Source organism: Oncorhynchus clarkii, chromosome 2 (assembly GCF_045791955.1).
Source record: "Oncorhynchus clarkii lewisi isolate Uvic-CL-2024 chromosome 2, UVic_Ocla_1.0, whole genome shotgun sequence".
In the NCBI taxonomy this organism is placed as follows: Eukaryota; Metazoa; Chordata; class Actinopteri; order Salmoniformes; family Salmonidae; genus Oncorhynchus; species Oncorhynchus clarkii.
In genome coordinates, this window is record NC_092148.1 from 50,766,257 (window position 1) to 50,789,437 (window position 23,181).

Here is a 23,181-nt window from a genome sequence, read left to right on the forward strand (position 1 = left end):
GCTACGGTCACAAGACGCAGGCCTCCTAATTGTCCCTAGAATTTCTAAGCAAACAGCTGGAGGCAGGGCTTTCTCCTATAGAGCTCCATTTTTATGGAATGGTCTGCCTACCCATGTGAGAGACGCAGACTCGGTCTCAACCTTTAAGTCTTTACTGAAGACTCATCTCTTCAGTGGTTCATATGATTGAGTGTAGTCTGGCCCAGGAGTGTGAAGGTGAACGGAAAGGCTCTGGAGCAACGAACCACCCTTGCTGTCTCTGCCTGGCCGGTTCCCCTCTTTCCACTGGGATTCTCTGCCTCTAACCCTATTACAGGGGCTGAGTCACTGGCTTACTGGTGCTCTTCCATGCCGTCCCTAGGAGGGGTGCGTCACGTGAGTGGGTTAAGTCACTGATGTGGTCTTCCTGTCTGGGTTGGCGCCCCCCCCTTGGGTTGTGCCGTGACAAAGATCTTTGTGGGCTATACTCGGCCTTGTCTCAGGATGGTAAGTTGATGGTTGAAGATATCCCTCTAGTGGTGTGGGGGCTGTGCTTTGGCAAAGTGGGTGGGGTTATATCCTTCCTGTTTGGCCCTGTCCGGGGGTATCATCGGATGGTGCCACAGTGTCTCCTGACCCCTCCTGTCTCAGCCTCCAGTATTTATGCTGCAGTAGTTTATGTGTCGGGGGGATAGGGTCAGTTTGTTATATCTGGACTACTTCTCCTGTTTTATCCGGTGTCCTGTGTGAATTTAAGTATGCTCTCTCTAATTCTCTCTTTCTCTCTTTCTTTCTTTCTCTCTCTCTCAGGATCTGAGCCCTAGGACCATGCCTCAGGACTACCTGGCATGATGACTCCTTGAAGTCCCCAGTCCACCTGGCCGTGCTGCTGCTCCAGTTTCAACAGTTCTGCCTGCGGCTATGGAATCCTGACCTGTTCACCGGACGTGCTACCTGTCCCAGACCTATTATTTGAACATTTGAACATCTTGGCCATGTTCTGTTATAATCTCCACCCGGCACAGCCAGAAGAGGACTGGTCACCCCTCATAGCCTGGTTCCTCTCTAGGTTTCTTCCTAAGTTTTGGCCTTTCTAGGGAGTTTTTCCTGGCCAACGTGCTTCAACACCTGCATTGCTTGCTGTTTGGGGTTTTAGGCTGGGTTTCTGTTCAGCACTTTGAGATATCAGCTGATGTACGTAGGGCTATATAAATACATTTGGTTTGGATTTGGACATGAGTGGGACATACAGACTAACAAGAAACATGGAAAATAGATACACCTGAGTGTTTATATTTATATGTAACAAAAATATAAACGTAAAGTGTAAAGTGTTGGTCCCATGTTTCATGAGCTGAAATAAAAGATCCCAGAAATGTTCAGCACAAAAAACGTATTTCTCTTAAATGTGCACACATTTGTTTAGATCCCTGTTAGTGAGCATTCATCTTTTGCCAAGATAATCCATCCACCTGATAGGTGTGGCATATCAAGAAGCTGATTAAACAGCATGATCATTACACAGGTGCACCTTGTGTTGGGGACAATAAAAGGCCACTCTAAAATGTTACGATTTTTCACGCAACACAATGCCACAGATGTCTCAAGTTTTGAGGGAGAGTGCAATTGGCATGCTGACTGCAGGAATGTCCACCAGAGCTGTTGCCAGTAAATGTAATGTTAATTTCTCTACCATAAGCCGATTCCAATGTCGTTTTATAGAATTTGGTAGTACGTCCAACCGGACTCACAACCGCAGACCAAGTGTAACCACGCCAGCCCAGGACCTCCACATCCGGCTTCTTCACATGCAGGATCGTCTGAGACCTGCCACCCGAGCAGCTGTTAAATCTGAGTATTTATGTCTGTAATAAAACCCTTTTTGGGGGATAAACTCATTCTGAATGGCTGGGCCTGGCTCCTCTGTGGGTGGGCCTCTGCCCTCTCAGACCAACCCATGGTTGCGCCCATGCCCATCCTTATATGAACTGTAAATCAGTAAACTTTTTGAAATTGTTGCATGTTGAGTTTATATTTTTGCTCAGTATATTTAACTTTGCACCGTTGTTTTACCACCAACTAAATTATGATGCTTCCTGAATTGTAAATAGTGTATCCTGAAAACCGGAAACATCCGCCTTTCCCCAGCCCAGCGGTGCCTCAGCAACTGAATACCAGGAGCTATTCTCTGAATGGGGCCACTGCTGGGATCTACCACCATAGAGATAGATAGAGGACTCATCTGTGACATAGTGTCTGTGACAACATGGGCAGTGCCATTGAGGCTACAACCCATAGAGCCCTGCAGTGTTGGTGTCGTTATACCCATAAAATCTAGAGGTCAAACAGGGAAATGGTTCCAATCTTTTTTTTCCCACCATTCATTTTTTTTGCTAACAGGTATTGTCTCAATTCAGAACGTTAAAGAAATATTTAGCTTATTTACTACATTTAACTAACATTAGATAGTTAATCCAGATATTCTTACCTTTGCCTTGATTCGGCAGTCTCATCCAAATCATCATGGATGATCAAGTTCTTTATGATTGCCACATTAGCAGCTAATTAGCATTTCATTATTATTATTTTTTAATTGGGGGGGGGGGGGGGGGGGGATGCAGACAAAAATATATTGATAAAAGTCACCTTGTCCTAGAGAGATTTACACGGTTATCAAAACGTCATGCCAGGGTATTATGACTCTTACTGTGGTACTCTACAGGAATCCCCACCCAGTCGAGTACTTTGACTACTTTTAAATGGCGGAAGCATGGTGGAAGCACTCATTGGCGCTGCCCATGTTATAATGGCTTTGGGCCACTAGAGGCCTCTATCATTCTTTATGTCTACCACCCAGCGTTCACTGTCGGTAGCGCCACTGTTGAGAGGGTACTGTCGCTAACAGGAAGATAGAACATCGGTCGGTGTCAGCGTTATTCTTTTGTCGAAAATGGAACGAAAAGTAGCTCGAGAATTTAGGCACAAGGTAAGAACTTAATTTGTGTTTCATTTTGTTTTGGCTGTTATCAACGTCCTATGATGTACTCTGAACCCTGTTGGGGTAATGCTTTTGCACAGGTGCCTTTAGATGCGTTTATAATGTCTTCATAGGTGTATAAAATGTTCATATAGGACTAACATGTTTTGGCTGGGATTTTAATTGAATGGTTTCATCCTTTATTTCACAATTGTGAAATTAGACGGTTGTGTTATACAACTGTTATACAACAGGTGAATCCTCTGTAGTGTAGGATTAAAAAGTTGCCCCCTCTTGTGAGGATATTTAATTTAATATATTCCTTTTTAATACCACATGTGTGTATAGTCTATACAATAACAATGTCGATTATAGGGAGAGTGTGTACAGGTAAACTAGGCTATTATCATGAGTACCTATGGCCTGTGTGTCAGCTTTCCTGATTGGTTATCCTAGTCATTTGTCAGGTGAACTGTGTGTATTGCAAAACGTTCACCTGGTGTTTCCAACATATTTTCGTCTGTTGGTCATTCTAGACCCAACACAAAGATACCGATGATGCATTTTGTATTTAGCCATACAATTGTTCACGGATACTCACGGTGACAGTATTCGGATAATTATGTAAAAAAAAAAAAGAGAAGCTGTGTAAAGGCAACGTGATACGTTTGGGTGTTTTCCGTCCTCTGTAATGTGGACCCAGAGCCATCTGTCCTCTATGCTGTAGGCTCTCACTAGGTCGCTCCCCATTAGATAATTTAGGCCGTGTCAGGGATGTCCAGCCGAGCGGAAAAGGATGGGACGATTTACAGCAGCAATTAGAGACAGAGAGGGAGGGGACTGGCAGGCAGGAAGGCATGAGCAACAACAACAACACTTTTAGATAAGGCTCTAAAAAGGGCTTTATAAATACATTTGATTGATTGACCACAGAACAGCATGCGTTTTTGGTCATGTTTGTGACAATGAATATGTGGTGACAATATGTCTTTGACAGGTGAATATAGGCTACTGTTAGATTGAAGTGGGCCCTTAACTTCTCTTACAGTTTATTTGTTGTATGTGTTGTATTCACCCCGGTGCCTTTGTTGCACGTTTTGAGAATAAGGGAGTTTAAGGGTTTAGAGAACACAAGAGGTCTTCATATACTGTATAACATAAGCTGAGGGATCTGGCTGGCTCGTTGTGACATTAGCTTCAACCGTTCCGGATGCTAAAGTCTGCACTTAGTCACCGTTGCTTACCCTGTCTCTTTATGTTGAGTCCGAGAGCTTTACCAAACCATAAATACACTGTCATACACCCAGGAACCTGCATGGTTGAGCTTGTGTGTAGTAATGTGTGCCTAGGTGTCTGCGTGTGCGTGTTGTGTGTATCTCTAAGCCTTTTCTTTGTACACTCTTGGAAGTAAAGCAGCCTCAAATAAACTTTTGGGGTGAAAAAGATTGCCAGCTGTGAGGGTTAAATGTCATTCCTGTGCATAAGTTTGTACAGAATATATATATTTTTAAATGCATATTACATATTGTAATATTAGCATTGCTGATTACATAGTAGTAAAGTGGTAGCTCTTCCAATGTTAGGATTTGCATAGGCACTTGAGGAACTCAGTTTTCAACCTTAACAATACGGGGGCCAGAAATAACTATCTGAAAGACACAACCCCATTCGTCCTATCTGACCCGCTGGGCCAAAAATAACTATATTGCAAGCCAGGACCCTACTAAGCCACGCCCCCGGTCATCTTATCTGACCGCCTGGGTCATTTCTTAATAACCCAGCATCGATAACCCAGCATCAACAACCAAACGTGTTTCTTTTCTTTTTTTTAAAGAAAACCACCTGACTAAGTGACTCAATGCCTGCAACCCAGCAGTTGGGCCATCCAAACAACCAAGCATTTTTAAGAGTGTAGGCTAGGTTGAAGATACTGTAGGTAATTAGCGAACTTAGCCAACACTTAATAATTATCATCATAAACAAACGTCATTACCATCAAAAATAAACATTATTATTAAAACAAACAGGACCACTTTGGAAACAAGGGTTTTAATGAATCATTTTAAGTGATATCCTCTGGGTCCACATTGTACATTTTGTTGTTTATGTCTGTTACCCCAAAATACATTCAATTCAATTCAATACAGTCATATAATATAATGGGCTTGACAGCCAATGTGGTATTATTCAACATTGATATTAAAATAGTACTCATATAGGAATGGGTAATGTTTTACAAGTTGCTGGCCATCCCATAAAGCCATTGCCAAAAACCACATATTTTCATCTTCTTCCGAGTTTGGCAGCGCAACAAATCCAACCTCAAAATAAATTCAGAGTGCTCCACACACTCTAGCGAGAGGGTTCCTCCAGGAAACATTAAAGGTTCCCCCATAACCCATCAACTAACCAAAGGTGCAAATATGAACCTATTGACTGCAATGGTTCCTTGAGTCACCCCTAATTCTAAGAAATGATGGTGGAGGACTGCTTGTCACAGGGATGTACTGTAAGGTGACACTGCTCACCTCACTATTCCAAACCACCCTCCAACCTCCACCCCTCCTTATCGCTCCCTTACTCCCCCTCCCTAGTCCGGTGGCATAAGTGTGTGTACCAGCCCACAGTCCTAGTAAGGGGAAGGGATCTAGAAAACAGGAAAGCTACCTGGCCTTCTACCTCCAGCAACACACAATAGAGATTCTATTGATGCTAACGCTTTACAGGCACAGGCACACAAACGCAGCACTGACAAACATATACACAGGTTGGTGCCCACACGCGCACACACACTGAGGCACTCACACACAGCCGGATAGACAACCTTCCTTAATGAAGGAGATGGGGTATATTAATGACTGGCCTAAGCGCTTCCTCAAAACTTTTCTGCAGCAGTTCAGTCGCTACAAGGTAAGATTTACACACTGCTGTGCGCACACACACACACACACACACAAACCTAGGGCTAAAGGGAATGCCCCCTGTTATGCTGAAAGGACCACAGTAGAGAGGGATGTGTCAGTGTAGAGCCCGCAGCCTTCCCTGGCAGCTGCTATCTTGTCTGTGATGATGAAGATGAGAGTGAGACTAAAGATGCCTTTGCTGTTTAGGTGGAGCTGCTCATTGACAATGAGGCTGAAAAGGATTACCTGTACGATGTCCTGCGGATGTATCACCAGTGAGTACCAGTGGTGTAAATTACTTAAGTAAAAATGCTTTAAAGTACTACTTAAGTAGTTTTTTGGGGTGTCTGTACTTTGCTTTGCTATTTATATTTGTCACAACTTTTACTTTACTACATTCCTAAAAAAAATAATGTACTTTTTACTCCATACATTTTCCCTGTCACCCAAAAGTACTCGTTACATTTTGAATGCTTAGCAGGACAGGAAAATTGTCCAATTCACACACTTATCAAAAGAACATCCATGGTCATCCCTAATGCCTCTGATCTGGCGGACTCACTCAACACAAATGCTTAGTTTGTAAATGATGTTGGAGTGTGCCCATGGCTATTCATACTTTTAAAAAACTAAAAAAATTGTGCAGTCTGGTTTTCTTAATATAAAATAATTTGAAATTATTCATACTTTTACTTGTGATACTTAAGTATATTTGAGCAATTCTATGTACTTTTGATACTTATGTATATTTTAAAACCAAAACACTTTTAGACTTTTACTCAAGTAGTATTTCACTGGTTGACTTTCACTTTTACTCGAGTCATTTTCTATTAAGGTATCTTTATTTTTACTCAAGTATGACAATTGGGTACTTTTTCCACCGCTGGTGAGTACCACCATCTCTGTTTGACTTTCACTTCAGTTTAGTAATAAATTATTGACCTATTCTTTTTTTTTTCAGGATGACCAATTTTCTGACAATTTAACCTCCCTCAACTGATTTGCTGATCCTTTATTTGGGGAAGTGGATTGTTAGTGAGTCTGCCAGTACTTGAACAAAATTAAAATGGCCTTTTTTTGTGTCACTTCTACTTCAACAAAAAAATGGAAAATAGTCAAGCAAACGCCTTGATTTCTCTCCAATTGCAGATTTACGTATAGGAGGATTAAGTCTCCTGTGTGTGTGTGTGTGTGTGTGTGTGCGTGTGTGCGTGCGTGCGTGCATGCTTGTGTGTGCGTATACAGGTGTATGGTGGGAGATAGGATTTCATTCAGGACTATGACGATAATGTGGACTGAATGGGGGTGAAGGGGAATTAGCGGTGCTGGTTTCCATGCGCTCTTTGTATGGAGACAGAGACCTGAGACCCCATTGGTTAGACCCATGATCAGTTTTCCGTCGTGCTCCGCCAAGCCTGGCCAGCTATTCACTAAAGCCCTTTACTCGTTCATACACGAGTAAGGAGTGAAATGGCAAACGTTAATAATTCATAGTCATAGGTCATATGTTCCCATTGGAATTGGTAGGTTGATTGCACATTCTTGGAATCTTTGATGGCCCATAAGGCCATGGCGTTTATCATACCGTTCTGAACTAGTCATTCTGTGCGCTGCTTTGAGTCCCTTTGTCCTCATAATCATGTATGTCAACGATAGGAATGATAAAGAAAGGCATTCAAAACATCTCGCTCTCCCCTGAATGACTATGCAGTGTGCGCGTGTGTGCGTGCGTGCGTGTGTGTTGAAGCTGTCCTTTGACCCTCGGCCCTCTCCCTCAGGTCCATGGAACTGCCCGTGTTGGTGGGGGACCTGAAGCTGGTCATCAACGAGCCCAGCCGCCTGCCGCTGTTTGATGCCATCCGGCCCCTCATTCCCCTCAAACACCAGGTGGAGTACGACCTGCTCACCCCCAAGAGGTCACGGTGAGTGGAGGGGTCGCTGCCACCCACCAGGCTGGAGCCCATAGACTTTCAATAAGATGCACTTGTCTTATACCATGTAATTACTCTCTTAGTACTTATAGGCAACGAGAATGTACACCAATTTGATAACACAGAAGTGATAACCCCTTCCTCCACCCTTTCCTGTCATCCCTCATCTAACCCCTTCTCCCTCTCCCCTCCTGTCTTCCCTTTCCTCCTCCCTCTCTCCATCCGGGTGGTGCAGTAAGCTGAAGGAGGTGCGTCTGGATCGTACTCATCCTGAGGGTCTGGGTCTGAGCGTGAGAGGGGGCCTGGAGTTCGGCTGTGGACTCTTCATCTCACAGATCGTCAAGGATGGACAGGCTGGAAACAGTGGCCTGCAGGTGTGTGGGTGTGTGTGTGTTTGTTTGCGTGTGTGTTTGTGTGTGCAGCACTTGTGCATGCATCGAATAAAGTCAACCCGAGGAACAAACCGTTTTGGTAAAAACACACCCAGGAACTTTTTAAGCATCTTCCTGTCCTTCATCTCTTCCTGAAGCAATTTGCTCCTGAGTCACGACTCAGACTGATTGGATCTGCTTTTCCGTCAGTCTGTTGTAGTTATTCCCCTCAACCGGCGTGACAAGATGTCACACACTTCCATTAGCTCAATAACCGGTGACACAAATTGACACACAGCTACAGCCGACTTGACACAGCCATCCTGTCTGGCATCTAGGAGAAAAAAAACACTTCTGAGACTCATCCTTACCCAGTGAGCACAAGACGTTGACTTATTTTCAACCCAAAATACGTATTTTCAACGTCATGTAGTACCAGTATGGAGGGTGGATGGGATGTGGTCAAATATCTAAAGAGAGGCAAACATACACTGTGAAACATAACACTCAGAAAAGTAGCCACACACTGTCACACTACATAAAAAGTGCTGGTCATATCGTCTGACCTCTGTGTGACCTCCAGATGGGAGATGAGATTGTCCGCATCAATGGATACGCCATCTCTTCCTGTATCCACGAGGAAGTCATCAACCTCATCAAGACCAAGAAAATCGTGTCGCTCAAAGTCCGGCGTAAGTTAAACGAAATCCACCCAACCAATATACGCACTCACCCTCATGTCAAATGCAAAAGTGAATATTCATAACTTACTTCAATTTTGATCCTTTTATTTGTGCAGAGGTTGGGATGATACCAGTGAAGAGGTAGGGCTGTTTCTCTCTTTGTTGGTATTGTATTTGACACCTTTCTGCTTTAGAAAAGACTGTGATCAAAATAAAACAAGAAATCCTGTCCTGGGCGAGGGGTATCCGGTGAGCACTGAGATGGTAGCTAGATTATTGATTGATGTATTTCCTGTGCCAGGTGTTGCTCACAAAATCTTACTCAAGGGATCTTCCTGATCAAATAAAGCTGAAATAAATACATGAATGAATATAGAATCGGATTTATCCCACGCTTTCTGTTCTTCTCTAGTTCCACAGAGGAGCCTCTGAAGTGGCAGTTCGTGGACCAATTTGTGTCTGATTCTGGGGTGAGAATGAGATTCATTTTTCTTTGAGATTAAATATTCTCTCATATTCTTTGAAGTGTAGCACCCTTTGGCCCTTCTTCATTCTCATTTTAGTAATTTAATAAACACTTATCCAGAGTGACCTACCAATAAGGAGGCAGAAAAAACAACACACTGTAATGCAACCACGGAATTGTACAATCTCTATTTTCTCTCTCTGCCCCCCCCCCCCCCTCTCTCTCTCTCTCTCTCTCTCTCTCTCTCTCTCTCTCTCTCTCTCTCTCTTTCTCTCTCTTTCTCTCTCCCTCTCTCTCAGGAGAAGAAGAGCAGTGTGGCAGGCCTGGCATCCATGGGAGGGAAGGAGATCAAGGAGAAGAAGGTGTTCCTGAGCCTGGTGGGCACCAAGGGCATGGGCGTCAGCATCTCCAGTGGCCCCACACAGAAGCCTGGCATCTACATCAGTAACGTCAAATCTGGATCCCTCGCTGCTGAAGTAGGACTGCAGGTAAGAGTTTGGCCCTGTCTAGCGTACTGTAAACCACTTTGTAATGAACATGTAGAAATGTATCACGATGACAACCAGTCAACACGTTGGGACCATACTTGCGAACAAATTTTTGTTCCCATTAGACAACATGGCACATTTAGCCCTATGCTAGCCTGACCAGCTGGCAGTGATTATTTCCTGTAACAAATTTGGCATCAGTCTGTCAAATATCTTAGACTTTATATCCACCAAACAATGGCATTTCTTCAAATATATTTTAAACCTCAAAATTCAAGGTTTACTTTTGCTCCACTTGGAACCACTGTAGTGCGCCAGTATTTCATCCTTGACTAGGCTGCTACCCACTGGGCACACCAGGTCATTTCAACGTGGATAATTGGGTAATAATATTTGGTTGAGACATTGATCAATCAACCTGCCGTATATTCACCCACTCAAAAAATACAGCCAAAAGTTAGTTACATTTCTATTGTGTTATCGCTATGCTTTCCACCATCCAAAAGCACAACCAAATTCCAATGGAAAACAATGTCAGATATTTGGTTTAGTTGTCACCGAAATGTCTATCGCGATGCTTTCAACCATTTAAAAGCACAGCAAAGTTGAAAGGGAATACACTGTCAGTCTTATGCATGCCATCTTGAACATTCACACTTTATATGATTACATAAGGAGAAATTACAGTAACCTCAAAATGTGGCCATGGATGTGCTACTTATTTTAAGGTTGAATGTTACGTTAGTTTGTAAGATAGCCTGAAGTTAAGGCTATTGACTGTCTTATAAAAGTAATATTGAAATGTGTTTGGTTGACAACGCAACCAAATATCAACATTTAAAGGAGATGTACAGTGCATTCGGAAAGTATTCAGACCCGTTCACTTTTTCCTCATTGTTATGTTAAAGCTTTATTCTAAAATTGATTAAATTAATGTTTTTCCTCATCAATCTACACGGGGGGTGCAGAGCTGTTGGCCGGGGTAGGGGTAGCCAGGTGGAAAGCATGGCAGGCCATAGAAAAGTGCTTATTGAAATTCTCGATTAATATCCTTCCAGGATACCCGGGCCAGGTTGATTATAAAGGTATTTTAGGGAGCGTTTGACAGTGATGAGGGGTGGTCGTTTGACCGCGGACCCATTATGGACGCAGGCAATGAGGCAGTGACCGCTGAGATCCTGGTTGAAGACAGCAGAGGTGTATTTGTGGGGCAAGTTGGTTAGGATGATATATATGAGGGTTCCCATATTTACGGATTTAGCGTTGTACCTGGTATGTTCCTCAGATTTCGGCGCCGACAGAGATGGCCGCCTCGCTTCGCGTTCCTAGGAAACTATGCAGTTTTTTGTTTTTTTACGTGTTATTTCTTACATTAGTACCCCAGGTCATCTTAGGTTTCATTACATACAGTCGAGAAGAACTACTGAATAAAAGATCAGCGTCAACTCACCATCAGTACGACCAAGAATATGTTTTTCGCGACGCGGATCCTGTGTTCTGCCTTACAAACAGGACAACGGAGCGGATCCCATGCAGCGACCCAAAAAAACTACTCCGAAAAAGAGGGAAACGAGGCGGTCTTCTGGTCAGACTCCGGAGACGGGCACACCGTGCACCACTCCCTAGCATTCTTCTTGCCAATGTCCAGTCTCTTGACAACAAGGTTGATGAAATCCGAGCAAGGGTAGCATTCCAGAGGGACATCAGAGACTGTAACGTTCTTTGCTTCACCGAAACGTGGCTCACTGGAGAGACGCTATCCGAGGCGGTGCAGCCAACGGGTTTCTCCACGCATCGCGCAGACAGAAACAAACATCTTTCTGGTAAGAAGAGGGGCGGGGGCGTATGCCTTATGGCTAACGTGACATGGTGTGATGAAAGAAACATACAGGAACTCAAATCCTTCTGTTCACCTGATTTAGAATTCCTCACAATCAAATGTAGACCGCATTATCTACCAAGAGAATTCTCTTCGATTATAATCACAGCCGTATATATCCCCCCCCCAAGCAGACACATCGATGGCTCTGAATGAACTTTATTTGACTCTTTGCAAACTGGAAACCATTTATCCGGAGGCTGCATTCATTGTAGCTGGGGATTTTAACAAGGCTAATCTGAAAACAAGACTCCCTAAACTTTATCAGCATATCGATTGCGCAACCAGGGGTGGAAAGACCTTGGATCATTGTTACTCTAACTTCCGCGATGCATATAAGGCCCTGCCCCGCCCCCCTTTCGGAAAAGCTGACCACGACTCCATTTTGTTGATCCCTGCCTACAGACAGAAACTAAAACAAGAGGCTCCCATGCTGAGGTCTGTCCAACGCTGGTCCAACCAAGCTGACTCCACACTCCAAGACTGCTTCCATCACGTGGACTGGGACATGTTTCGTATTGCGTCAGACAACAACATTGACGAATACGCTGATTCGGTGTGCGAGTTCATTAGAACGTGCGTTGAAGATGTCGTTCCCATAGCAATGATTAAAACATTCCCTAACCAGAAACCGTGGATTGATGGCAGCATTCGCGTGAAACTGAAAGCGCGAACCACTGCTTTTAATCAGGGCAAGGTGTCTGGTAACATGACCGAATACAAACAGTGCAGCTATTCCCTCCTCAAGGCTATCAAACAAGCTAAGCGTCAGTACAGAGACAAAGTAGAATCTCAATTCAACGGCTCAGACACAAGAGGCATGTGGCAGGGTCTACAGTCAATCACGGACTACAGGAAGAAATCCAGCCCAGTCACGGACCAGGATGTCCTGCTCCCAGGCAGACTAAATAACTTTTTTGCCCGCTTTGAGGACAATACAGTGCCACTGACACGGCCTGCAACGAAAACATGCGGTCTCTCCTTCACTGCAGCCGAGGTGAGTAAGACATTTAAACGTGTTAACCCTCGCAAGGCTGCAGGCCCAGACGGCATCCCCAGCCGCGCCCTCAGAGCATGCGCAGACCAGCTGGCCGGTGTGTTTACGGACATATTCAATCAATCCCTATACCAGTCTGCTGTTCCCACATGCTTCAAGAGGGCCACCATTGTTCCTGTTCCCAAGAAATCTAAGGTAACTGAGCTAAACGACTACCGCCCCGTAGCACTCACTTCCGTCACCATGAAGTGCTTTGAGAGACTAGTCAAGGACCATATCACCTCCACCCTACCTGACACCCTAGACCCACTCCAATTTGCTTACCGCCCAAATAGGTCCACAGACGATGCAATCTCAACCACACTGCACACTGCCCTAACCCATCTGGACAAGAGGAATACCTATGTGAGAATGCTGTTCATTGACTACAGCTCGGCATTCAACACCATAGTACCCTCCAAGCTCGTCATCAAGCTCGAGACCCTGGGTCTCGACCCCGCCCTGTGCAACTGGGTACTGGACTTCCTGACGGGCCGCCCCCAGGTGGTGAGGGTAGGCAACAACATCTCCTCCCCGCTGATCCTCAACACTGGGGCCCCACAAGGGTGCGTTCTGAGCCCTCTCCTGTACTCCCTGTTCACCCACGACTGCGTGGCCACGCACGCCTCCAACTCAATCATCAAGTTTGCGGACGACACAACAGTGGTAGGCTTGATGAGGTGAGGGCCCTCGGAGTGTGGTGTCAGGAAAATAACCTCACACTCAACGTCAACAAAACTAAGGAGATGATTGTGGACTTCAGGAAACAGCAGAGGGAACACCCCCCTATCCACATTGATGGAACAGTAGTGGAGAGGGTAGCAAGTTTTAAGTTCCTCGGCATACACAGACATCACAGACAAACTGAATTGGTCCACTCACACAGACAGCATTGTGAAGAAGGCGCAGCAGCGCCTCTTCAACCTCAGGAGGCTGAAGAAATTCGGCTTGTCACCAAAAGCACTCACAAACTTCTACAGATGCACAATCGAGAGCATCCTGGCGGGCTGTATCACCGCCTGGTACGGCAACTGCTCCGCCCTCAACCGTAAGGCTCTCCAGAGGGTAGTGAGGTCTGCACAACGCATCACCGGGGGCAAACTACCTGCCCTCCAGGACACCTACACCACCCGATGTCACAGGAAGGCCATAAAGATCATCAAAGACATCAACCACCCGAGCCACTGCCTGTTCACCCCGCTATCATCCAGAAGGCGAGGTCAGTACAGGTGCATCAAAGCTGGGACCGAGAGACTGAAAAACAGCTTCTATCTCAAGGCCATCAGACTGTTAAACAGCCACCACTAACACTGAGTGGCTGCTGCCAACACACTGACACTGACTCAACTCCAGCCACTTTAATAATGGGAATTGATGGGAAATGATGTAAATATATCACTAGCCACTTTAAACAATGCTACCTTATATAATGTTACTTACCCTACATTATTCATCTCATATGCATACGTATATATATATATATACTGTACTCTATCATCGACTGTATCCTTATGTAATACATGTATCACTAGCCACTTTAACTATGCCACTTTGTTTACATACTCATCTCATATGTATATACTGTACTCGATACCATCTACTGTATCTTGCCTATGCTGCTCTGTACCATCACTCATTCATATATCCTTATGTACATATTCTTTATCCCCTTACACTGTGTACAAGACAGTAGTTTTGGAATTGTTAGTTAGATTACTTGTTATTACTGCATTGTCGGAACTAGAAGCACAAGCATTTCGCTACACTCGCATTAACATCTGCTAACCATGTGTATGTGACAAATAAAATTTGATTTGATTTGATTTGATTTGATAATTTGTTTGCGATTGAGGGCATCTAGCTTAGATTGTAGGATGGCCGGGGTGTTAAGCATATCTCAGTTTAGGTCACCTAACAGTACGAACTCTGAAGATAGATGGGGGTAATCAATTCACATATGGTGTCCAGGGCACAGTTGGGGGCTGAGGGGGGTCTACAACAAGTGGCAACATTGAGAGACTTATTTCTGGAAAGGTGGATTTTTAAAGGTAGAAGCTCGAACTGTTTGGGCACAGACCTGGATAGTACGACAGAGCTCTGCAGGCTATCTCTGCAGTAGATTGTAACTCTGCCCCCTTTGGCAGTACTATCTTGACAGCAAATGTTGTAGTTGGGGATGGCGATTCCAGAATTTTTGGTGGCCTTCTTAAGCCAGGATTCAGACAAGGCTAAGACATCAGGGTTGGTGTAGTGTGCTAAAGCAGTGAATAAAACAAACTTAGGGAGGAGGCTTCTGATGTTAACATGCATGAAAACCAAGCTTTTACGGTTACAGAGGTATCTACACACAGTACCCCATAATGTTAAAGTGAAAATATGTTTAAACATTTTTGCTAATTTATTGAAAATTAAATACAGAAATCTCTCATTTACATAAGTACTCACACCCCTCAGTCAATACTTTGTAGAAACACCTTTGGCGGCGATTACAGATTTAAGTCATCTTGGGTATCATCTTGGGTATGTCTGTATCAGCTTTGCACATCTGGAATTGGGGATTTTTGTCCATTCCTCCATTCCTCCATCCTCCTCAAGCACTGTTAAATTAGATGGGCAGTGGCGGTGAACAACAATCTTCAAGTCTTTTCACAGATTCTCAATGGGATTCAAGTCTGGGCTTTGGCTGGGCCACTCAAGGACTTTCACATACTTGTTCTGAAGCCATTCCAGCATTGCTTTGGCTGTATGCTTGGGGTCATTGTCTTGTTGAAATATAAATCTTTCGCCCCAGTCTCATCAAAGATCTGCCTGTATTTTAGCTCAAATCATTGTTCCTTTTATCCTTTCCAGCCTCCCAGTCCCTGCTGCTGAAAAGCATCCCCATAGTATGATGCTGCCACCACCATGCTTCATGGTAGGGATGGTGTTAGACGGGTGATGAGCTGTGCCTAGTTTTCTCCAGGCATAATGCTTTGCATTCAGGCCAAAGAGTACAATTTTTTCTGTATGCTCTCAAAGTCTTTTTGCAAACTCCAGGCATGCTGTCATGTGCCTTTTTCTCAGGAGTGGCTTCCGTTTCACCACTCTCCCATAAAGCCCAGATTGGTGAAGTGCTGTAGAGACTGTTGTAGTTCTGTCAGGTTCTCCCATCTCAGCCAAGGAACTCTGTAGTTCTGTCAGAGTGGTCATTGGGTTCTTGGTCACTACCTTGACCAATGCCCTTTTTCCCAGTTGCTCAGTTTGGTTGGACGGCCAGCTCTAGGCAGAGTCTGGGTAGTTCTATATTTTTTTCAATTTCCCACTGTGTTCCTGGAAACCTTCAACACTCTAGAAATAGTTTTATAGCCTTCCTCAGATATATGCCTCATCACAGTTCTATCTCAGAGATCTACGTACAGTTCCTTGGACTTCATGGTATAGTTTCTGCTCTGACATGCACATGTCAACTGTGGGACTTTATATACTATACACAGGCGTGTTTCTTTCTAAATCATGTCCAAACAATTGAATTGGCCCCAGGTGGACTCCAATCAAGTTGTAGTGACATCTCAAGGATGACCAATGGAAATTGGTTGCACCTTATCTCAATTTGGAGTATATATTATATATATTATATAATATTTCTTTAGTTCGTTTTCAATACATTTGCAAAAATGTCTAAAAACATGTTTTCACTTTGTCATTATGGGGTATTGTGTGTAGATGGGTGAGAAAAAATATTTAATGAACTTTTTAGGGATAGACGTGCCGTCAACGGGGCAGTTGTAAATCATGCAGCACCCCGTGTCACGATCGCAGATTTTAGAGAAACAACAAATTTCTGTTCATAAAAGTGTCTTATATCGGTTGAAAGCTTCAATTCTTGTTAATATAACCAGACTGTCCAATTTACAGTAGCTATTACTGAGAAAAAATGCCATGCTATTGTTTGAGGAGAGCTCCTAACAGCAAAACACTTTTTTTTCACCGCGGTAGGTTTGATAAATTCACCTCTGAAGGTGAAATGTGTACTTACATTCTGAAATCTTGTTCTGATTTATCATCCAAAGGGTCCCAGAGATAACATGAAGTGTCGTTTTGTTAGATAAAATCCTTTTTCATATCCCAAAAATGTCCATATAGCATGCACGATCGATTTTGTATTTCCACTCGTTCAATTAGCAAAGAAAGGAATCTGTGAAAATCTAACCCTAAATGTTGTTTCAACCAGTCAAATTACATTCAAATGTATTCCTCAGAGATCCTAGAACGTAACCAGACTTCACTATATCATTAGGAGTGTAGTATATCCTATAAGACACCAAATTTGGTCACTAATACTGGAAAAGCTAAATCAAAGTCCAAGTATACAGATTTGATGATATTTTTTGCAGAACATTTTTATGTAAATGCATGTAAATGTAAATGTATCCTTCATGATTTGCCCAAATGTACCTGGGTGACTTCACACTAAACGTCATGTAGCTTGCTCCTACTTCAAGTTATCAGTCTGAAACGTTGCACATACACTGCTGGCCTCTTGTGGACACCATCGGAATTACAACCAGAGTGATGGCTAGATTTGGGACCTTTCTGTTTGCATTTCAAAGAAGGTGGTAGAAAATAAGTTGTTTTTTTTCTTTGTATTTTCTTCTACCAGATCTATTGTGTTATATTCTCCTACATTCAATGCACATTTTCACAAACTGCAAAGTGTTTCCTTTCAAATGATACCAAGAATATGCATATCCCCGCTTCAGGACCTGAGCTACAGGCAGTTAGATTTGGGTATGTAATTTAAGGCGAAAATTGAAAAAAGGAGGCTATCCCTAAGACGTTTTAATGAAGGCACTGTATTTGGGTCCTAGTATGCCACAATGTCCCAATGTGGAACCAAATAAAGTACTGAAATGTGTGTGTGTTTTTACATGGTTGGTATTGTGGATTGTATTGTGTTTTGTGTTGGTAGATTGGTGACCAGATCGTGGAGGTGAACGGGGTGGAATTCACCAATCTGGACCACAAAGAGGTAGGACACATGAAATGCAGACAAAGGTTTGATACATCCAGAAAACTGTTTTGGTAAATAATGAATTTGCTTTGGAAAGTTTTGTTTTTATTGCTCAGTTAAGTTTAGTCTTTATTGCGTCTGCAGGCTGTAAGAGTTCTGAAGAGTAGCAGGAGTCTAACCATCACAGTTCTCACCGGCGCAGTAAGTACACCGCCAGGGCCTCCCCCACCCCCAAAACATTTTAGTGGCCCCCTGCTTGACATCGGAGAGAAAAAATGTAAGTACACTTCCTGCAATTCTGCACGTTTTGCCATGGGGCTTAGAGAAAATGTTGCAGTTTTGAAGCAAGTTTGCTGCAATTATACACATTTTGCCATGGAGCGGAGAGAAGATTTAGCAATTTTAGAACTAATTGCATGCAACTCGACTCATTTTGCCATAGGGCAGAGATACAGTTTTGCACGTGTCCTGCGTGCTCAGTCTGTAATCCGACCGTGATTACTACAAGTTTTTATAGCTGGCTAGACTGATTTACCAATCTAAAAATGTTTTACTGACATAGGCTAAATGAGTGACTTTCAGGGACTGACATAACAAAAAAAAACCTGCTGATGCACAAACACATTTCGAAACTGCACCTTGTGTGTTCTACTACTCTAACTCTCAACACTAAATTGAGACTCCAACTAAATTTTGGGGGGTTCCAGGGGACCCCTAGCGGCCGCGGGACCCTAAGAGGTTGCTTATGTCACTTATGCCTAGGGCCTTAACATTTCCCCAATTTATCTGCAGCCGAGTCTTACCTGATTTATTACTTTTACATGCTGACTAGACTCTGCCATCGCGAGCATGTTGATTTTGTCCATTCATCCCAGACGCGATCAGGACACGCAGGTTGAAATATCAAAACGAACTATGAACCAACTATATTCATTTGGGGAGAGGTCGAAACACATGAAACATTCATGACCATTACCTAGCTTGCTGTTGCTAGCTAATTTGTCCTGGGAAATAAACATTGGGTTGTTATTTTACCTGAAATGCACAAGGTCCTTTTTTTTCTGGATCTTTGGAGAATTTTGACTCATTTTGAGTCACAAAATCATGTGTTCTCTAGTCCGACAATTATTCCATAGATAAAAGGGAAAACCTAGTTCATTTCCAGTGATCTCTCCTCCTTCGGTCTTGTTCTTCTTCTTCTGTGGACTTTATATGGAGGTTGGCAACCAACTTTAAGATGCATTTCCTCCACCAACTGGACTGGAGTGTGGCCCTCATTTTATCTTTTAATCACCCACGTGGGTATATGCTCCTAAAAGCCAATGTGGAGATGGGAGGGGCGGGACTTGCAGCGCGTCAAGCATAAAAAATAGAACCAAGTTCTACTTTAGCACCTGGCTACGCAGATGCTCATTGGCACCCTCGAGCAGTTTGGATTAAATTATTGAATAACATGTATGTGTACATTTATTTTGCAACGCGAGCGGTGTGTTCAGCATGTTAGTTCCTACTGGAGTCTCGCATACCCCTAGCAGTTTTGACAATTTTGGAAAATGTGAATAACTTCGATTTTTATCAATCTTTTATCCAAGTTTACACTAGAGCCAAGTAAGCTTTATACCTGCACCGCAGTTTACACAGGTAATGCAGAAGACAACAACATCTGCGTCAGTGGAGGCTGCTGCGGGGAGGACGGCTCATAATAATGGCTGGAACGGAGCAAATGGAATGGCATCAGACACGTGGAAACCGCGGGTTTGACGTATTTGATACCATTCCACTCATTCCGCTCCAGCCATTACCACGAGCCCCTCCTCCCCAATTAAGGTGCCACCAACCTCCTGTGATCTGCATTATATCCACCTACAGAGTAGGATAATGTGTATGTCTATCTTTAGAACATTTACCCAGACAAAGTCTGCTTCTGGAGGAGAACATGACTCGGAAAGTCATTCATGACTTTCGGAAAGTAATTTACCAAGGTGGTTGTCATCAGGCCTCAGTTACAGGGCTGTGTTCTTGCCACACGACGTCCCCTCTCATTTACTGCTAGCAGGGGAGGCTCCGTTCAATTGAGAATTGTTCCTGTGTATATGTTCTGTTGCTTTGTGTGCAAACAAGTGCGGAGTGCCTCTTATTGATTCGTCCATATACTTGAGCGAGTTAAAACCGGTGACATACAGTTAACTGCCAAAATAAAGGAAATGCTTGAGTTAAAGAGGGATACAAAGTCTTGAAAGCAGGTGCTTCCACACAGGTCTGGTGGCTGAGTTGATTACACTCGTGGGAATGGGCCTATATGGTTAGGGCTAAATTGAAATGTTTCTTACAGAGGAAATATGAAAAGTATACGCATAACCATGCTAGTAATTGAAAGGGAACAGTTTGGAGATTATGGGAACATAAGGATTTGTTCTTAAATAAGAATTTGTTCTTAACTGACTTGCCTAGTTAAATAAAGGTTAAAAAATAAATACAAATACAAATAAAAAATGGTTACCCCAAAGGTCTAATCACACAACAGTTTATTTATTTATTTTACTAGGCATGTCAGTTAAAAACAAATGCTTATTTACAATGATAGCCTAGGAACAGTGGGTTAACTGCCTTGTTCAGGGGCAGAACGACAGATTTTGACCTTGTCAGGTCCGGGATTTGATCTAGCAACCTTTCAGTTACTGGCCCAACGCTCTAACCACTAGGCTACCTGACGCCTCAAATAAGACTGAATCTTGGTTTGTATAGAACACAGTCACGAGTGCATTCAGGTGCATGTGCTGCAGCACAATTTTCTTTCTCTCAATCGACAAACATCGTCTCATTCTGTTCAGAACAACCCAGGGTGTGATGTCATGTCATCTTGTAACTAACTGTACATCTAACATAGTGATCATAAACGTTGACACTGTTTATGACATGAGTTTTAAGATATGGAAATGTGAGGTGCACATTTGGACTCACGGGCGTTTGACTTGTATGACATCAACGCTGTATTTGTTATAATCCTCAAACGTCTCATCTTTCAAAATACATCGAGTCCTCTTAATTCACAGACAAAAGGTGCCCAATCAGCGGGAGGGATGGGGGGAGGGGCAACTTGTTGTCGCACGAGTTGCTCCAGTTCAGAACAGGCTGTCAGCCGTATCAAATGTTTGGGTGTCCAACCCCAGAGGCATACATTATATATACAACGTTTGGTAATCGATAGGAGGTTTTTAATTCTAAGGCACAGCAAATGTTTAAAAATTGAGATATTTGAACCCTCTGATGCCCCCCCCCCCCCACAGGGCAGTGAGTTGTTTATGACAGACGAGGAGCGTCTGGCGGTGGAGGCTCGCAGGGAGCTGGACAGACGAGAGTTGATGCACCAGAAAAGGGTTGCCCTGGAGACTAACAAGATGGTCAAGGAGCAGCAGGAGAAAGAGAGGCAGTGAGTGGATATCAGTGGACTGATTGATTGGTTGATTGGTTTTGAGATTTAAAACCCAATTTAAACCACATCATTGGATGTATGGCATTTAAAATCATCAAGGGCAACTCAAAGAAGTGGTCAAACATATTTCCAATGTGGCTGGGGCTTTATCAGAATAGATAAGGCCCTTTGGAGGGAAAACTATTGTACTGAACTATTGTACGGAATAGGCAGCCCAAATAATGATGGGAAGGTTGGAGAGAAAAAGCATCAAAACCAGCAATTGATGACTATAAATGATTATTTTATTCAGAGAGCTGAAGCTTTGGCAATTGGGAATTCATAAACTGATCATTATGTATTTTTGCTAAAAGTTATTGTTGTCTGTGCATATGCTTTATGAACAGATTCCTCTCTTGACACACCCAGAGAGAGAGAGGGAGAGCACAGACAATACGTGAGGACTGAAACATACTGTATGTTGGTTTTCACTTGATAACCCACGTTCAGTTTGCCAAAATAGTCAGGTGCTGACAGCCATAGAGCACAGAGACTTTTATCTCTTGGCTCCGTACACTAGAAAATAACAGGCGTTTCACTAGCAGTGATAGCAATCAGAGACAAGCAAAACAAAATATTTGGGTTTTTTCCTGATTGACAAATGAGATATACCACTGAGTATGCCAGTGTATATCCTAATATTCAGAACAGCCTCAATTCGTCTGGGCATGGACACTACAAGGTGTCTGAAAGCTTTCCACGGGGATGCTGGCCGATGTGTCAAGTTGGCTGGATGTCGTTTGGGTGGCGGACAGTTCTTGATACACACGGGAAACTGTTGAGCATGAAAAACCCAGCAGCGTTGCAAACCCCGTTCAAAGGCACTTCAATATTTTGTCTTGCCCTGTTGCCATCTGAACGGCGCGCACACACACAATCCATGTCTCAATTGTCTCAAGGCTTAAACATCATTCTTTAACCTGTCTCCGCCCCCTTCATCTACACTGATTGAAGTGGATTTAACAAGTTAAATCAATAAGGCATCGTTGCTCTAACCTGGATTCACCTGGTCAGTTTGTCATAGAAAGAGCAGGTGTTCTTAACGTTTTGTACTCTCAGTGTACAAACCTGTCATCAACATAGCTAACATAGTGAATCTATTATACTGACGCTATCTCCAGAAGAAGAGGCTGTAGTATATACAGTGTCTCAGTCCTATACAATTTCAGAATATGTTGTTATTTCCCATAAAATTTGATTTTAGTCATCCATACCGCACATATAAATACATATAAATGTTTCTTTGTGTTGCGAACAGGAGAAAGATGGAGATTTCTCAGAAGACTGCCGAGGAAGAGGAACGCTATCGGAAAGAGATGGAGAAGTGGGTTTTCACCCCGCTTTGCAAATTCATTGCTCTTTCTGTTATATATGTATCGTGTATGTTACGTACGTAATGTTACGCATATGGCTAATTATTTCCGCGGTCAAACAGGCAGATCACTGGGAGTATTGCATGAAGGGAACCCAGGATCTATCAAAACGTCACAGATCGTGTAGTTGAGCTCAGAGAGCTTCAGTTCTCTTGTGTGTTCACAACTATATCAGAGAATGTTTAGTTGGGATGACCCAGTGACCTCCTGACCTGTGTGTGTCTATGTGCGCCCGCTTGTGTGGATGCATGCGTTTGTGTGCGTGCCTGTGTGTGCGTAGGATCGAGGCTGCGGAGAGGAAGCACCACAGGGAGTGGGAGGAGGACTGGGCGCCTAGAGAGCAACCCAAAACCAAGAGTCCCTCCCCGGCCCCGCCTGAAATCAACACCGCACCCCCCAAGTCCAAGAACTCTGGTAAGAACAGTAGGTCAGGTGGTACCTCTGATAGTGTCTAATGAATCTGTAGAGCAGGGGTACTCAACTCTGACCCCAGAAGGTCCGGAGCCTGCTGGTTTTCTTTTCTACCTGATAATTAATTGCACACACCTGGTGTCACAGGTCTAAATAAAATCATATTTTATTAGTCACGTGCGCTGAATACAACAGGTGTAGTAGACCTTACAGTGAAATGCT

General features: G+C 43.5%; 1 protein-coding gene across 1 annotated transcript in view; it reads left to right on the forward strand.

Annotated features, from left to right (window-relative positions):
- The first annotated feature begins 2,850 nt into the window (after positions 1-2,850).
- LOC139381444 (harmonin-like) overlaps positions 2,851-23,181 on the forward strand; it is a 52,888-nt gene continuing 32,557 nt past the window's right edge. The window contains exons 1-13 of the mRNA XM_071124984.1: positions 2,851-2,965; positions 6,067-6,134; positions 7,638-7,781; positions 8,026-8,164; positions 8,745-8,853; positions 8,961-8,985; positions 9,257-9,314; positions 9,610-9,798; positions 17,662-17,721; positions 17,848-17,904; positions 20,991-21,133; positions 22,434-22,499; positions 22,829-22,962. Of these exons, the coding sequence (XP_070981085.1) occupies positions 2,930-2,965; positions 6,067-6,134; positions 7,638-7,781; positions 8,026-8,164; positions 8,745-8,853; positions 8,961-8,985; positions 9,257-9,314; positions 9,610-9,798; positions 17,662-17,721; positions 17,848-17,904; positions 20,991-21,133; positions 22,434-22,499; positions 22,829-22,962 (1,228 nt within the window). The 5' untranslated portion in view covers positions 2,851-2,929. The remainder of the gene's footprint in view (positions 2,966-6,066; positions 6,135-7,637; positions 7,782-8,025; positions 8,165-8,744; positions 8,854-8,960; positions 8,986-9,256; positions 9,315-9,609; positions 9,799-17,661; positions 17,722-17,847; positions 17,905-20,990; positions 21,134-22,433; positions 22,500-22,828; positions 22,963-23,181) is intronic.